We start from the raw sequence: 13,483 nt of genomic DNA, 5'->3' as shown, positions 1-13,483 counted from the left end.
CAGTGTGTCTTGGTGTTCAGAAATAGCTATTGATAAGACAGTTGGGGTGATCTGAAGTAGGATAATTTAATTGGAGCAATTTTAAGGGAGGGTGGGTTGGGAGAGGTGGGGGTTGATCAGAATCCATATGGAAAAGGGGTGGGTTTGGGGCACTATATTGGAATGACGTTTATTTGTTCCTTCCAGCCTGTTTTAAAGAGATGTATAATAAAGTTTGTTACCCTTCAGTTGGCTGGTGTGATCATTTCTTGGGTCTGGAGGTGGCTCACCTCCCCAGTGCCTGTTTAGCGTGTGGGACTACACACAATGGAAAATGCATAGAGCACGGAGGAAATCACTGAAGTTCTAAAGTCAGAGAGAGCACAGGAGGAGTCAGATGTTGCCAGAAGCAGTGAAGTGAGATGTTCTTCTGCATGGCCTGGGAAAGCAGCCTTGACATCCGAAACAAGTCATGGTGTTGACTCTAGTGCAGTGGAGGTGGGTTCAAAGAGCAAGGTCGTCACAAAGAAAGTGACTTAGACTAAACCAGGAAACTTCCAGCTAGTCAAGAATAAGTACTTCTACCCAGCACCATTCTCTTTTGTACCAAGCCAGTAGTTCCCAGTGGAACTAGACAAACTTCTTTTAACCAAAATGGGTGCAAATATTCTGAGCTTGCCAGGGCTCTTGCTAGAGATGACAGCTCAGTGTAACTTAGTGTAATGGCCTAGGTAAGGTCAGCACTGCATCTTATGACCTCTGTATAGTACTGCAAGAGAGACTTACTGATGAAATCTGCACACTTCTCTCCTGAAATGAGTGCTGAAATGTAACCCTTTCCTTCAGCCAAGTTTTCAGAATGATGGTTCTGAAGAAGCTAGACTTGCATGACATATGCTTGTACTTGTACAGAGGCAGAACCAGTTGGCTAGCAGCTCTAGACTCTAGTCTGTGGTTCAGACTGCAGGCTTCTGATTAGCTTAAATGATGCTGTACTTCAGGGTCCACAAATACAGCTGTGGATTGTGGGGAAAAATAGGCTGAACAAGAATAATTCCTGTACAAATGGGCTTGTGCCAACTAATCTTCAAAAGCTGTTTGTTTAGCTGTGTGAAAAACGGAGGGCTTGGAACTCCCTTCATGTTCCTCAGTAGGACCTGCAGTGACCCCCACTTCATTCTCTCTGCTGCTCCCTGGAGCCCAGTTCACATGGGGAATTTAGCTCATGCTCTGAATACTAATGCAATGCAACCATTTCAGTTACATGGCCCCTTCACCTTGATTTCTCCTCCGCATGCCTTTGAAGGGAAAAGCAGATGATGAGATACAGTAAGTTGTTTGCCCAAGGTCATGCACAAACTCTGGCGGAGCTTGGACTTCAATAGCTACAGCCACTGCCTTGGATTCGACCTTCTATATCTAAGTTCCCCATTTTAGAATCATAGAATATCAGGGTTGGAAGGGACCTCAGGAGGTCATCTAGTCCAACCCCCTGCTCAAAGCAGGACCAATCCCCAATTTTTGCCCCAGGTCCCTAAATGGCCCCCTCAAGGATTGAACACGGAACTCTGGGTTTAGCGGGCCAATGCTCAAACCACTGAGCTATCCCTCCCCCCAAGCCAGTCTTTGGACTTAAGGAGTTTCTGGTCACCAGCACTCAAGCACTTCTTTTTATTTGAAAGTAACTCCTGACATATTGAAGGTTGTATAGTGTTTACAAGATTAATAAAGGGTCAGATTAGGATTTTAGTCAAATGGCTTCTGAGATTGTAAAGGGGGAAATTGGTTTGATACGTAGCTGTACTTATTGTAAAATAACAGTACCAGATTGCTACAAAACAGGGCTATTTCTACCCTGCTCCTTGGAGGGGAAGTAATTCTTAAGTGCTCACAGCTGCTTTAATGCAATTACCCATGATTAGTCTTGGAAGGATTAGATTATCATTACATGCCACTTACACCTCACCCTCCCAAAATAACCATTTCTATCAATCATGGAAACAGAGAGAAAAATGCTAACAAGTTTTCAGATCACAGGCCCTGGTTCTCTTGGGAGACTTCAATCACCCTGATATCTGCTGGGAGAGCAATAGCATATCAGGGTTGGAAGGGACCTCAGGAGATCCTCTAGTCCAACCCCCTGCTCAAAGGACCAATCCCCAACTAAATCACCAAGCCAGGGCTTTGTCAAGCCTCACCTTAAAAACTTCTAAGGAAGCAGATTCCACCACCTCCCTAGGTAATGCATTCCAGTGTTTCACCACCCTCCTAGTGAAAAAGTTTTTCCTAATATCCAAACTAAACCTCCCCCACTGCAACTTGAGACCATTACTCCTTGTCCTGTCATCTTCTACCACTGAGAATAGTCTAGAACCATCCTCTTTGGAATGCCCTTTCAGATAGTTGAAAGCAGCTATCAAATCCCCCCTAATTCTTCTCTGCTGTAGACTAAACAATCCCAGTTCCCTCAGCCTCTCCTCAAAGTCATGTGTTCCAGACCCCTAATCATTTTTGTTGCCCTTCGCTGGACTCTCTCCAATTTATCCAGACCCTTCTTGTAGTGTGGGGCCCAAAACTGGACATACTACTCCAGATGAGGCCTCACCAATGTCGAATAGAGGGGAACGATCACGTCCCTCAATCTGCTGGCTATGCCCCTACTTATACATCCCAAAATGCCATTGGCCTTCTTGGCAACAAGGGCACACTGTTGACTCATATCCAGCTTCTCGTCCACTGTCACCCCTAGGTCCTTTTCCGCAGAACTGCTGCCTAGCCATTCAGTCCCTAGTCCGTAGCGGTGCATTGGATTCTTCCATCCTAAGTGCAGGACCCTGCACTTATCTTTGTTGAACCTCATCAGATTTCTTTTGGCCCAATCCTCCAATTTGTCTAGGTCCCTCTGTATCCTATCCCTACCTGCCACTGTATCTACCACTCCTCCTAGTTTAGTATCATCCGCAAATTTGCTGAGAGTGCAATCCACACCATCGTCCAGATCATTTATGAAGATATTGAACAAAACCAGCCCCAGGACCGACTCTTGGGGCACTCTACTTGATACCGGCTGCCAACTAGACATGGAGCCGTTGATCACTACCCGTTGAGCCGAACAATCTAGCCAACTTTCTACCCACCTTATAGTGCATTCATCCAGCCCATGCTTCTTTAACTTGCTGACAAGAATACTGTGGGAGACCATGTCAAAAGCTTTGCTAAAGTCAAGAAACAATACATCCACTGCTTTCCCTTCATCCACAGAACCAGTAATCTCATCATAGAAGGCAATTAGATTAGTCAGGCATGACTTTCCCTTGGTGAATCTATGCTGACTGTTCCTGATCACTTTCCTCTCATGTAAGTGCTTCAGAATTGATTCCTTGAGGACCTGCTCAAGGGACTGAGGTGAGGCTGACTGGCCTGTAGTTCCCAGGATCCTCCTCCTTCCCTTTTTTAAAGATTGGCACTACATTAGCCTTTTTCCAGTCATCTGGGACTTCCCCCATTTGCCACGAGTTTTCAAAGATAATGGCCAATGGCTCTGCAATCACAGCCGCCAATTCCTTTAGCATTCTCGGATGCAACGCATCCGGCCCCATGGACTTGTGCACGTCCAGCTTTTCTAAATAGTCCCAAACCACTTCTTTCTCCACAGAGGGCTGGCCACCTACTCCCCATGTTGTGTTGCCCAGCGTAGCAACAGCCATGCACAGACAATCCAGGAAGTTTTTGGAAAGTGCTGGAGGAACCGACTAGGGGCCGTGCGCCTCTTGACCTGCTCCTCACAAACCGGGAAGAATTGGTAGGAGAAGTAGAAGTGGGTGGCAAATCTGGCAGTAGTTACCATGAGATAGTAGAGTTCAGGATCCTGACACAAGGAAGAAAGGAAAGCAGCAGAATACGGACCCTGGACTTCAGAAAAGCAGACTTTGACTCCCTCAGGGAACTGATGGGCAGGATCCCCTGGGAAGCTAATATCAGGGGGAAAGGAGTCCAGGAGAGCTGGCTGTATTTTAAAGAAGCCTTATTGGGGGTGCAGGAACAAACCAACCTGATGTGCAGAAAGAATAGCAAATATGGCAAGCAACCAGTTTGGCTTAACAGAGAAAGCTTCAGTGAGCTTAAACACAAAAAGGAAGCTTACAAGAAGTGGAAACTTGGACAGGTGACTAGGGAGGAGTATAAAAATATTGCTCAAGCATGCAGCACAATTGGAGTTGCAGCTAGCAAGAGATGTTAAGAGTAACAAGAAGGGTTTCTACAAGTATGTTAGCAACAAGAAGGTGGTCAGGGAAATTGTGGGACCCTTACTGAATGGGGGAGGCATCCTAGTGACAGATGATGTGGAAAAAGCTGAAGTACTCCATGCTTTTGTTTTTGCCTCAGTCTTCACAGACCAGGTCAGCTCCCAGCCTGCTGCACTGGGTAGCACAGTATGGGGAGGAGGTGAGCAGCCCTCAGTGGTGAAAGAACAGGTTAAGGACTATTTAGGAAAGCTGGACGTGAACAAGTCCATGGGGCTAGATGCAATGCATATGAGGGTGCAGAGGGAGTTGGCGGATGTGATTGCAGAGCCATTGGTCATTATTTCTGAAAACTCTTGGCGATCGGAGGAGGTCCCAGACAATTGGAAAAAGCTGAAGACAATTGGAAAAAGGCAAATATAGTGCCCATCTTTTAAAAAGGGAAGAAGGAGAATCCAGAGAACTACAGACCAGTCAGCATCACCTGAGTCCCTGGAAAAATCATGCAGCAGGTCCTCAGGGAATCCATTTTGAAGAACTTGGAGGATAGGAAGGTGATCAGGAACAGTCAACATGGATTCACCAAGGGCAAGTCATGCCTGACCAACCTGATTGCCTTCTATAATTGGCTCTGTGGATATGGGGAAAGCGGTGGATGTGATAGTATCAAAAGCTTTGCTAAAGTCAATATATCTCCCACAGTATTCTTTCATAGAATATCAGGGTTGGAAGGGACCTCAGGAGGTCATCTAGTCCAACCCCCTGCTCAAAGCAGGACCAATCCCCAATTTTTGCCCCAGATCCCTAAATGGCCCCCTCAAGGATTGAACTCACAACTCTGGGTTTAGCAGGCCAATGCTCAAACCGCTGAGCTATCCCTCCCCCCAGCAAATTAAAAAAGTATGTATTGGATGAATGGATTGTAAGGTGGATAGAAAGCTGACTAGATCACTGGGCTCAATGGGTAGTGATCAACGGCTCAATGTTTAGTTGGCAGCCGGTATCAAGCAGAGTGCCCCAGGGGTCAGTCCTGGGGCTGGTGGTGTTCAACATCTTCATTAATGATCTGGATGGTGGGATGGATTGCACCCTCCATAAATTTGCAGATGACACTAAGCTGGGAGGAGAGGTAGATATGCTGGAGGGTAGGGATAGGGTCCAGCATGACCTAGACAAATTGGAGGATTGGGCTGAAAGAATCTGATGAGGTTCAATGAGGACAAGTGCAGAGTCTTGCACTTAAGATGGAAGAATCCCATGTACTGCTACAGGCTGGGGACCAACTGGCTAAGCGGCAGTTCTGCAGAAAAGGACCTGGGGATTACAGTGGATGAGAAGCTGGATATGAGTCAGCAATGTGCCCTTGTTGCTAAGAAGGCTACTGGCATATTGGGCTGCATTAGTAGGAGCATTGCCAGCAGCTCGAGGGAAGTGATTATTCTGCTGTATTCAGCACTGGTGAGGCCACATCTGGAGTATTGCATCCATTTTTGGGACCCCCGCTACAGGAAATGATGTAGACAAATTGGAGAGGCAATGAAAATAATTAGGGGTCTGGGGCACGTGACTTATGAGGAGAGGCTGAGGGAACTGGGCTGCTTTAGTTTGCGGAAGAGAAGAGTGAGGGGAGATTTGATAGCATCCTTCACCTACGTGAAGGGGGGTTCCAATGAGGATGGAGTTCGGCTGTTCTCAGTGGTGGCAAATGACAGAACAAGGAGCAATGTTCAAGTTGCAGTGGGGGAGGTTTAGGTTGGATATTAGGAAAAACTTTTTCACGAGGAGGGTGGTGAAGCACTGGAATGGGTTACCCAGGGAGGTGGTGGAATCTCCATCCTTAAAAGTTTTTCTAAGGCCTGACTTGACAAAGCCCTGGCTGGGATGATTTAGTTGGTGTTGGTCCTGCCTTGAGCAGGGGGTTGCACTAGATGACCTCCTGAGATCTCTTCCAACCCTAATCTTCTATGAACATTCCAAAAGAGAAATTTCAGGTAATGTACAAACGAATCTTGCAGCAAGCAGGTTTTATATACTTTGCAGTTTCAGTTCCTAGAAACAAAAGAACTCTTCAGAAGCGACCAACTTGATGTCCAGGAGCTGATCGCTCTCTACCCCATCCTTTTGCCTACTTCCTCTTCGTTCATACGGCTCATCCACCTCTTTACAATTATGCTGATTTAAACCAGCTGGCCTAAGAGGATCAGGAGAAGATGACTAAGTGCAAACGATTCCTCCTGAGTTATTTGTATGAGGGCCACAACACTGAAGTTGCAAATGGTTACAAGGAAGACATTGCTACAGCTTTGCTCAAGCTATATGCAGAGCCTTCATGAAATCATGAAAGCCTTCTGGATCTGCTGGTCTTGGAGAATTTCTGTCTTCTGACAGTGCTGCTTGGCTAGAGAAACACAAAGGATTTTGCACTTGGACTCCTGTATTGCTACAATGGTCAAGATGCTGCAGCACTTACGGGTTTAAATAGTTAATGGAGACATTCAAGATTCTACACATTCGGACCTCTGAGTATACCCGCTTAGCTGGGTTGTATTTGGAGGCAGTGCTGCAACTAAAATCTGTGACCACAGACAATTATGCGGAACGCACTGAAACACAGACTAAGTTACACAGTCTTCAGAAATCCGACTTTTATAGAATTCATTTTATTTTAGATAAAATCAAATAATCTTGCAGTAATCTTGATCTTCATATGGAAAAGGCAATACTATATGGGGAAACTGCAAGAATATGACAGCACTGATGGACTCTCTTGAATGTGTTCCAGGAAGTTCAGTGACACAGGATCTGTTCAAAAAGGGGCTTGTATTCCTCCCTCCAGCTGACCTTGTTTGTCTCAGCTAAAGCTTCCATTTTAGTCAGTGGCCAAAAGCGTTTCAAGAGTAGCCTTGGAACTGAAAGTTGAGCCCAGTGTTGCCGGAGGAGTGTGAAGCCTTGCAGAACACACCTTTCATTCTGTATGTGCAGCTACAGTACGAACAGCTGCCTACTGTGGGAGGCTCATACCTGGTTCTGCTTCCCCATCCGCAGGTAGTGGAGTTATAGTGACCCTGTCCTGGAATTAAAGGTGAACAGGAATTGGGCCTAAGCTAATTACAACCAGTCTATTGACGTGTATGACTATTCCCTCCCAACCAGCTCATGGAGGGGAAGAAAAGGGAAGAGCCAGCCTCTGCTTCGGTACCCCTTGTACTATGGGGGTGAAGAACATCAAGCAGCACCGATGGTTGCGGTGTCCACTACCACCTCCTGCTCTACTCTAAAAAGGAGGGTTTGAGGAGTTCACAGCTGTCCTGTGGCCAGCAGTCAGGGTGGGGTCTTGTGCAATCTTCCGCCGTGTTTGTTGGCTGCTGTATTGCTGCACAGAGCCAAAGCTGATAAGCCACACAACGTTACTCCTTGGGGAATTCTGCACCAATGCGCATGCACAGAATTTATGTCCCCTGCAGATTTCTTAGCTTCCCTACAGAAAAATGACTTTCTGATAGGGAAGTAGAGGGAAGCCACAAGAGCGGTTGTACAACCTTTGCCAGCAGTATGTTTCAGGTGTCCAGGGCAGTTAGCAGAGAGGCAAATCACTCTGGGGCAGGGGCCGGGCCTGGAGAAGACCTGACTTGTGGCTTCTACCCTGCACCAGGCTCAGGTGCTCGTCCCAGCTGGGCTGGGGAGGACGGGACTTCCTCTTCCCTGCACGGCATCCGGGGTTGGATCAGACCCCCCCCCCCCCCCAGATTTCTTCCCTGGCTGTAGAAAGCTTTGAATACTCTCTCCTCCGTGCCCCCCCCCCCCTGCTTCCTACACCCATCACTCCTCAGCTGCAGGAGGGAGAAATCACTGTACAGGGAACTGCTCCCCCCATCCACCTAACCCTGGTGCAACCAGACTCCCCTCATACCCAGACCCTCCTGATGAGCCTCACCCTGCACCCAGAACTACCCCTGACGAATCCCACTCTCCTTGTACCTGGACCACCCTGACAAGCCACCTGCACCCGGATCCCCACCCTACCGAGTCCCAACCAGCTGCACATGGATACACTTTCCCCCCCACACATACACTAAGGCCCCCACACTGAGACACCCCCTGCCAATCTCTATTCCCCCCCCATGTCCAGACCTCCCCCTCTGAACCCCAACCAACTTTACCTGGACCCCCCTGCAAAGTCCCATTATCATTGCACCCAGAACCCCTCAACAAGCCCCTGTGCATCCAGATTCTCTCCCCCCGAGCTCCCCCTCAGATTGCCCCACACTTGGATCCTGCATTGCTGAGCCTGCCAGCCCGCACCTGGTGAACTTGGCACAGATGGGCAGGGCCCTGGGGTGTTTCTGGGACAGGCCCAGTCCTTGTGCTGTGTCAGGGTTGGGTGCAGGTTCACCACTGAGTCTGTCCCACATTTATTTGACAAATAAAATTTACAGAATTTTGCAGAATTTTAAAATATTGTGCGCAGAATTTTTAATGTTTTGGGTGTGGAATGCCCTCAGGAGTACAAATCGTGATGCTGGTGAACTTGCAGCACAAGCAGTTTTTAGTCCTGCAGAGATAAAAAAGGCCAAAGAAAGGGTGAGTGTACGTATAGGGCTGTGGGAGCTGGCATTGTCGGAGAGGGGGGGAGAGGGATTTAGACTGGCAGTGGTCAGTCATTCATATTTTCTGTCTTCCCCGTCACCCTCCTATTCAGTCATTTTTGACTCTGATGCTCAAGCTCTGAAGACAGCAGCTGGACAAATAAGCAAAGCCCCTAGTCTAACTCCCACCCCCCAAGCCCAGGCAGAGTGAGCTGCAGTTCCTTACATCTCTAAAAGTGATGTTGTCAAAGCCTTGGCTGGTGCCTCTCTCCTCTGGCCTCCTGCCTGCTGACACCCTCCTCTTCAGCCAATAGCATATGCTCAAAGTTATTAGGAGCAGGAATACAGTGGCCAGGAGAATGCCAATCACCATTGCTGCCACAGAGCCCTCGGCAGGTTTCCCATCTGCAATCAGAAGCAAGTGCTGAGCACAATGGAAGATGACTGCTATGCACCATTGCCACCAGTGATGTGAGCTAGGTCAGGTCTCAGCTAGGCCCCAGCACCTGGCTTCAGGGGCTCAATCTGCAATATGTGGTCCATGCTACTCATCTCCCAACCCTTCCTAGCACCTGGCAGGGCATGCATCTGCCTAGCACACGACTAAGCCCCAGCACTGCCTGACTAGGAGCTCTCCTGAGAGCACAAGGGTAGAGGAGTGGCCTAAGGCAGTAGTAACTATCACTGCATGCATTAACCCTTCAGGTTCCCCAACAGTGTCCTCACCCACAGGCCTGCTCCTGAGGGGCCCTCATGGGGAGCAGGAACTAGCTCCAGCCCAGGGCCCTCCTCCCCTACCTCTGGAGCAGGTAGCATTTCCTGTTCTCCCCTGGCTGCTGGCCTTGCTTTTCCAGCTCACCCAGAAGACCAGCACCAGTGTGCGTGTCCCCCTCCCTGACTGCCCAGGGAGCCCCACTTCCCCTACTGGGTCCCTGCCAGCATTGGCAGAGCAGGCCCAGAAGAGCATTCAGTCTCTCCTCTTCCAGCCCCCAGCACTCTCTCTCTCTCCACACATGGCCTTCCCCAGAGGTGTCAGGAAGGGGGCAGGCTGCAGCAGGAGAGAGTAGCCCACCCCTGCGGGCCCAGGGCGAGAGCTCCAGGCGGGCCAGCATACAAGCAGAAGAGGAAAGGGATGTTCTTGTGCTGAAGGCAAAGGGGCAGGGAGTCAGGACTCCTGGGTCCTATGCCCAGCGCCACCGCTAATTCCCTGTACAGAGTCGGGTGACTCATTTCTGTACCACAGCTCCCTGCCACACCCTGCCCTGTGCAAAGTGGGCTGTGCCATGGGGCTCACAGATAAGTGGGGAATGGGGGTGCTCTGCAGTTATGCCTTGCTAAAGGCACAGCTGCTCTGACCTCTGGCTTGGTTGGAATCGACCTCACCTTCCATCTGGCCCAAATCGTCTCCATTACAGCCCTCTCCAGCATGGTACATGATATCGTCCAGGGCGATGGTCCCCCCGGCAGGCCACACGCCATTGGTCACTTCAAAGACAATCTGCAGGGTGAGCGGGAATCCTGCCTGAGCCCCAGCACAGCCAAGCTCAATACCCAGGGAAGGCGGATGGGAGAACAGGTGTCCCAGCTCTGGCAAGGAGCCAGAATGATGCCTGCAGGGAGGTGCTACCCTCGCTGCTCAGCCCCCAGCACTGGCGGGCACTCCAGAGGAAGGGATGCTGGGGCGGCACCCAGCCAGAAGAGCAGGGAAGGGGGGAGTCAAAGGCCTGACTGCAGGTTGGAGAGAGCCCACTCCCCCCCAAGCCAATGGCACCTTGTGACTGGAGCTAAAGACAAACAGCCTTGGCAAGGAACTGAACCCAACCTGCTCAGGGTGGGGGGCAGGTTGGGTCCATTGGGTTATTTTCACTGGGGCATCTGAGCTGGTGCTGCCAACCAGCTGCATGGGCAGCATCCAACAGCCCCAGGGCCCCTACGTCACAAACGCACAGACACGTGTGTGACACTCTGTGCTCCGTATTCACCACAGGGATATGCTTATGGTATAATTATGATGCATCTTCTACAAAACCTGTCATGGGAGGTGTCAATGGAAAAGTTACATTTGCTGCATATGATGATCCTATTTGTGTGCAGGTATCAGTGTTGTATCTGGAGTTATGAACATTGACTATGCACCTGAGTCTCAAATGTATTTGCTCCTGGATAACTCCCACAAGTTAGCTTACATCCAGCCTAGCCAGCATGTTGTGAATTACCTACTCAAGGTAACGGCCCATCAGTGAAAACAATGGGCAGCCTCACCTAAGGGTCTTTCCTGCGAACTTTCCAGCCAGACCAGGGGTAATGGCCCCGGCCATGACTCCTGGAAGCACGCAGGGACATGTGACTAGATCCTATGATGCTGGACTCCATCTTGTGCCTGTAGTTTTCCACAAACTATACCTGGGGACTTGGTTTGGAACAAAGAAGTTCCCTCCACGCGGAAGAAATTATAAAAGGGGGAAATGACATCACCATTTGGCCTCACTCCTCCCGCAACTCAACATCTGAAAAGACATCTGGAAAGCAAAGGACTGAAGTGGGGAGGGGTCCCAGGAGGGAAAGAAGGAAGCCCAGCCTATGTATGGAAGACTGGGGAAAGATTGGGGGATTTTGTTTATTCCTTAGGTAACCAACTTTGATCTGTACGTTATTACTATAATCACTTAAAATCTATCTATCTGCAGTTAATAAATCTGTTTTATATTTTACCTAAAAACAGTGGTTTGAGTGTAGTGCATGAAAAACCTTAGCTCAGTTAATAAAAACCTGTGCATGTCCTCTCCACATTGAGGGAGGGGATGGACTGGATAATAAACTGACACTTGAAGGGTTCATGTTTAGCTATTCCACCTGGAAGCAGGCAGGGCACACCCTGACTGTTCTGTAGAAGCAATGCACACATTGCTCTATCCAAGGACAAGGGCTAGATATGAACCATGAGAACTTGATTGTTGGGACAGCAACTGTGGGAAGCTTTCTTAGCCTGGGCTCAAGGCCTGAGAACCAGGATTGTAGTAGATAAAGGATGGTAAATAAGTATATTAATCAACGTCATACATTCCTTTGTGTATCTTTTTGCGGTAGCAGTGTGTAATGCTTAGGGGGGAGAAATATAATAAAAGGAGAAGGTGGAAGGTGGGGGGCAGAACAGCCCATCTCAGCTGACCAGCCTGCTTGCTTGCATAAAGCTGTGTTCTGTCTCATCATTGAACCGCCACAGACACTGGTCAAGCTTTTGACCATGGCAGGACAGTACAGTTCTGAGGTCCCTGGCTGAGGAGCTGAAGGGGACTGTCTGGAGCCTCTCCATTGTTAGTTCATGAGTGGCTAAGAGAAGCCTCCATGTAACTGCAGCTGGGTGTGTCCCTGTTTGTGTATGGCTGTGTGAATGCAAGTCCTGGAGAGGACTGCGGCTTGTCACAGCCTCACAGTGTGAGAGGGGGCCCAGAGGGCTCAGCGGTGTCCCAGTTCCAGGTTGCACCCCAGGGAAGTCTGTCACAACGTGGTATTTGCTCTTACTCCCCACCGTGGATTGGCTGGGCCTGGGCTCAGAGTGCACTACCCACATTTCAAAGGGGAAAGGCCAGTGGTGGGGTGCCCACTCACAGAACAGGGACGCCCAACGCCTGCCCCGCTCAGCTCGCCCCGGGTGCCCACTCGCAGAACAGGGACACTCAGCGCCTGCCCCGCTCAGCTCGCCCTAGCGCCGGGTGCCTGCTCGCAGAACAAGGATGCCCTGCACCTGCCCTGCTTAGCACCCGCTTGCAGGCCAGGGAAGCCCCCAGCACTCAACCTGCCTGACTTGCCCATGGTGAGCTAACAGGTGGACTCCTCCATCACTAGTGCTCCACCTCCCTGCCGGCTGCGTCTCTGCATCCCTCCGGCTCTCAGCAGTGGGAGCACTGCATGGGCATTGGCGCGAGATCTGCTGGCAGAGCCATGCCAACTCGCTCCAGACAGCTCCCTGCCTCCCTCTGGGCATGTCCCCCACCATTACCTGGAACTCCACAGTGTTCTGCACTGAGATGGTCGTGTTCCGCCAGCCTTGGCCCTGGTGCCCTTGGGCGCACCAGACTGTTAGTTCCCCTGCCATGCTGTACAGCTTCACCCTCAGCTCGCCACTGTCTGGGCCAGAGATGGAAGCGGGGGCCGAGGTCAATGCAGACAGCCAGGGACAGCAGCCCAGAGCTCAGCCTTTGCCTGGACTAACCCCACCACTCACACGGCCCAGTGCAGCTCAGACATTGGAGGGTAAACCTGAGCACCCTCTCCAGAACCAGAGAGGGAAACTGAAGCATAAGGAGGGCAGTGACTTGCCAGGGTCCCACAGCCATTGAGTGTCAGGGCTGGGACTAGAACCCAGGAGTTCTGGCTTCCTGCTCCAACCCCTGCACCTGACTTGTGCAGCATCACCCTCTCTGCTGCCATTCCCAACTGCATCAGCTCAGCTGGCTGGCCCAGGTGAAGCCCCTGGGCCAGGATAGCAGGCAGGGACGAGTCCCGCTGCCCAGGTAGACCAGCTTAGGCAGGCCATGTTGCCCACAAGTCCCCTAAGCCCTTGTGCAGCTGCTCTTACTGACAGGGTGGGGCCTCTCCGCGATTAGTGCCCCAGGGCGCCTAGAACAGCCTGGCCAGCCCCCAGCTTCACTGACATCAGCTCATGGCTTCATC

General features: G+C 50.3%; 1 protein-coding gene across 1 annotated transcript in view; it reads right to left on the bottom strand.

Annotated features, from left to right (window-relative positions):
* Nucleotides 1-6,942: 6,942 nt before the first annotated feature.
* MAMDC4 (MAM domain containing 4) overlaps nt 6,943-13,483 on the bottom strand; it is a gene marked incomplete at its 5' end in the record, with an annotated part of 43,063 nt that continues 36,522 nt past the window's right edge. The window contains 4 exons of the mRNA XM_084650326.1: nt 6,943-7,293; nt 9,036-9,214; nt 10,193-10,307; nt 12,810-12,937. Coding sequence (XP_084506452.1) covers nt 7,225-7,293; nt 9,036-9,214; nt 10,193-10,307; nt 12,810-12,937 — 491 coding nt within the window. The 3' untranslated portion in view covers nt 6,943-7,224. The remainder of the gene's footprint in view (nt 7,294-9,035; nt 9,215-10,192; nt 10,308-12,809; nt 12,938-13,483) is intronic.

Source organism: Lepidochelys olivacea, assembly GCF_965140295.1.
Source record: "Lepidochelys olivacea isolate rLepOli2 genome assembly, chromosome: 16".
Lineage (NCBI taxonomy): Eukaryota > Metazoa > Chordata > Testudines > Cheloniidae > Lepidochelys > Lepidochelys olivacea.
The sequence above is the reverse complement of the archived record's forward strand: the minus strand, read 5'-3'. Positions and strand labels throughout refer to the sequence as shown.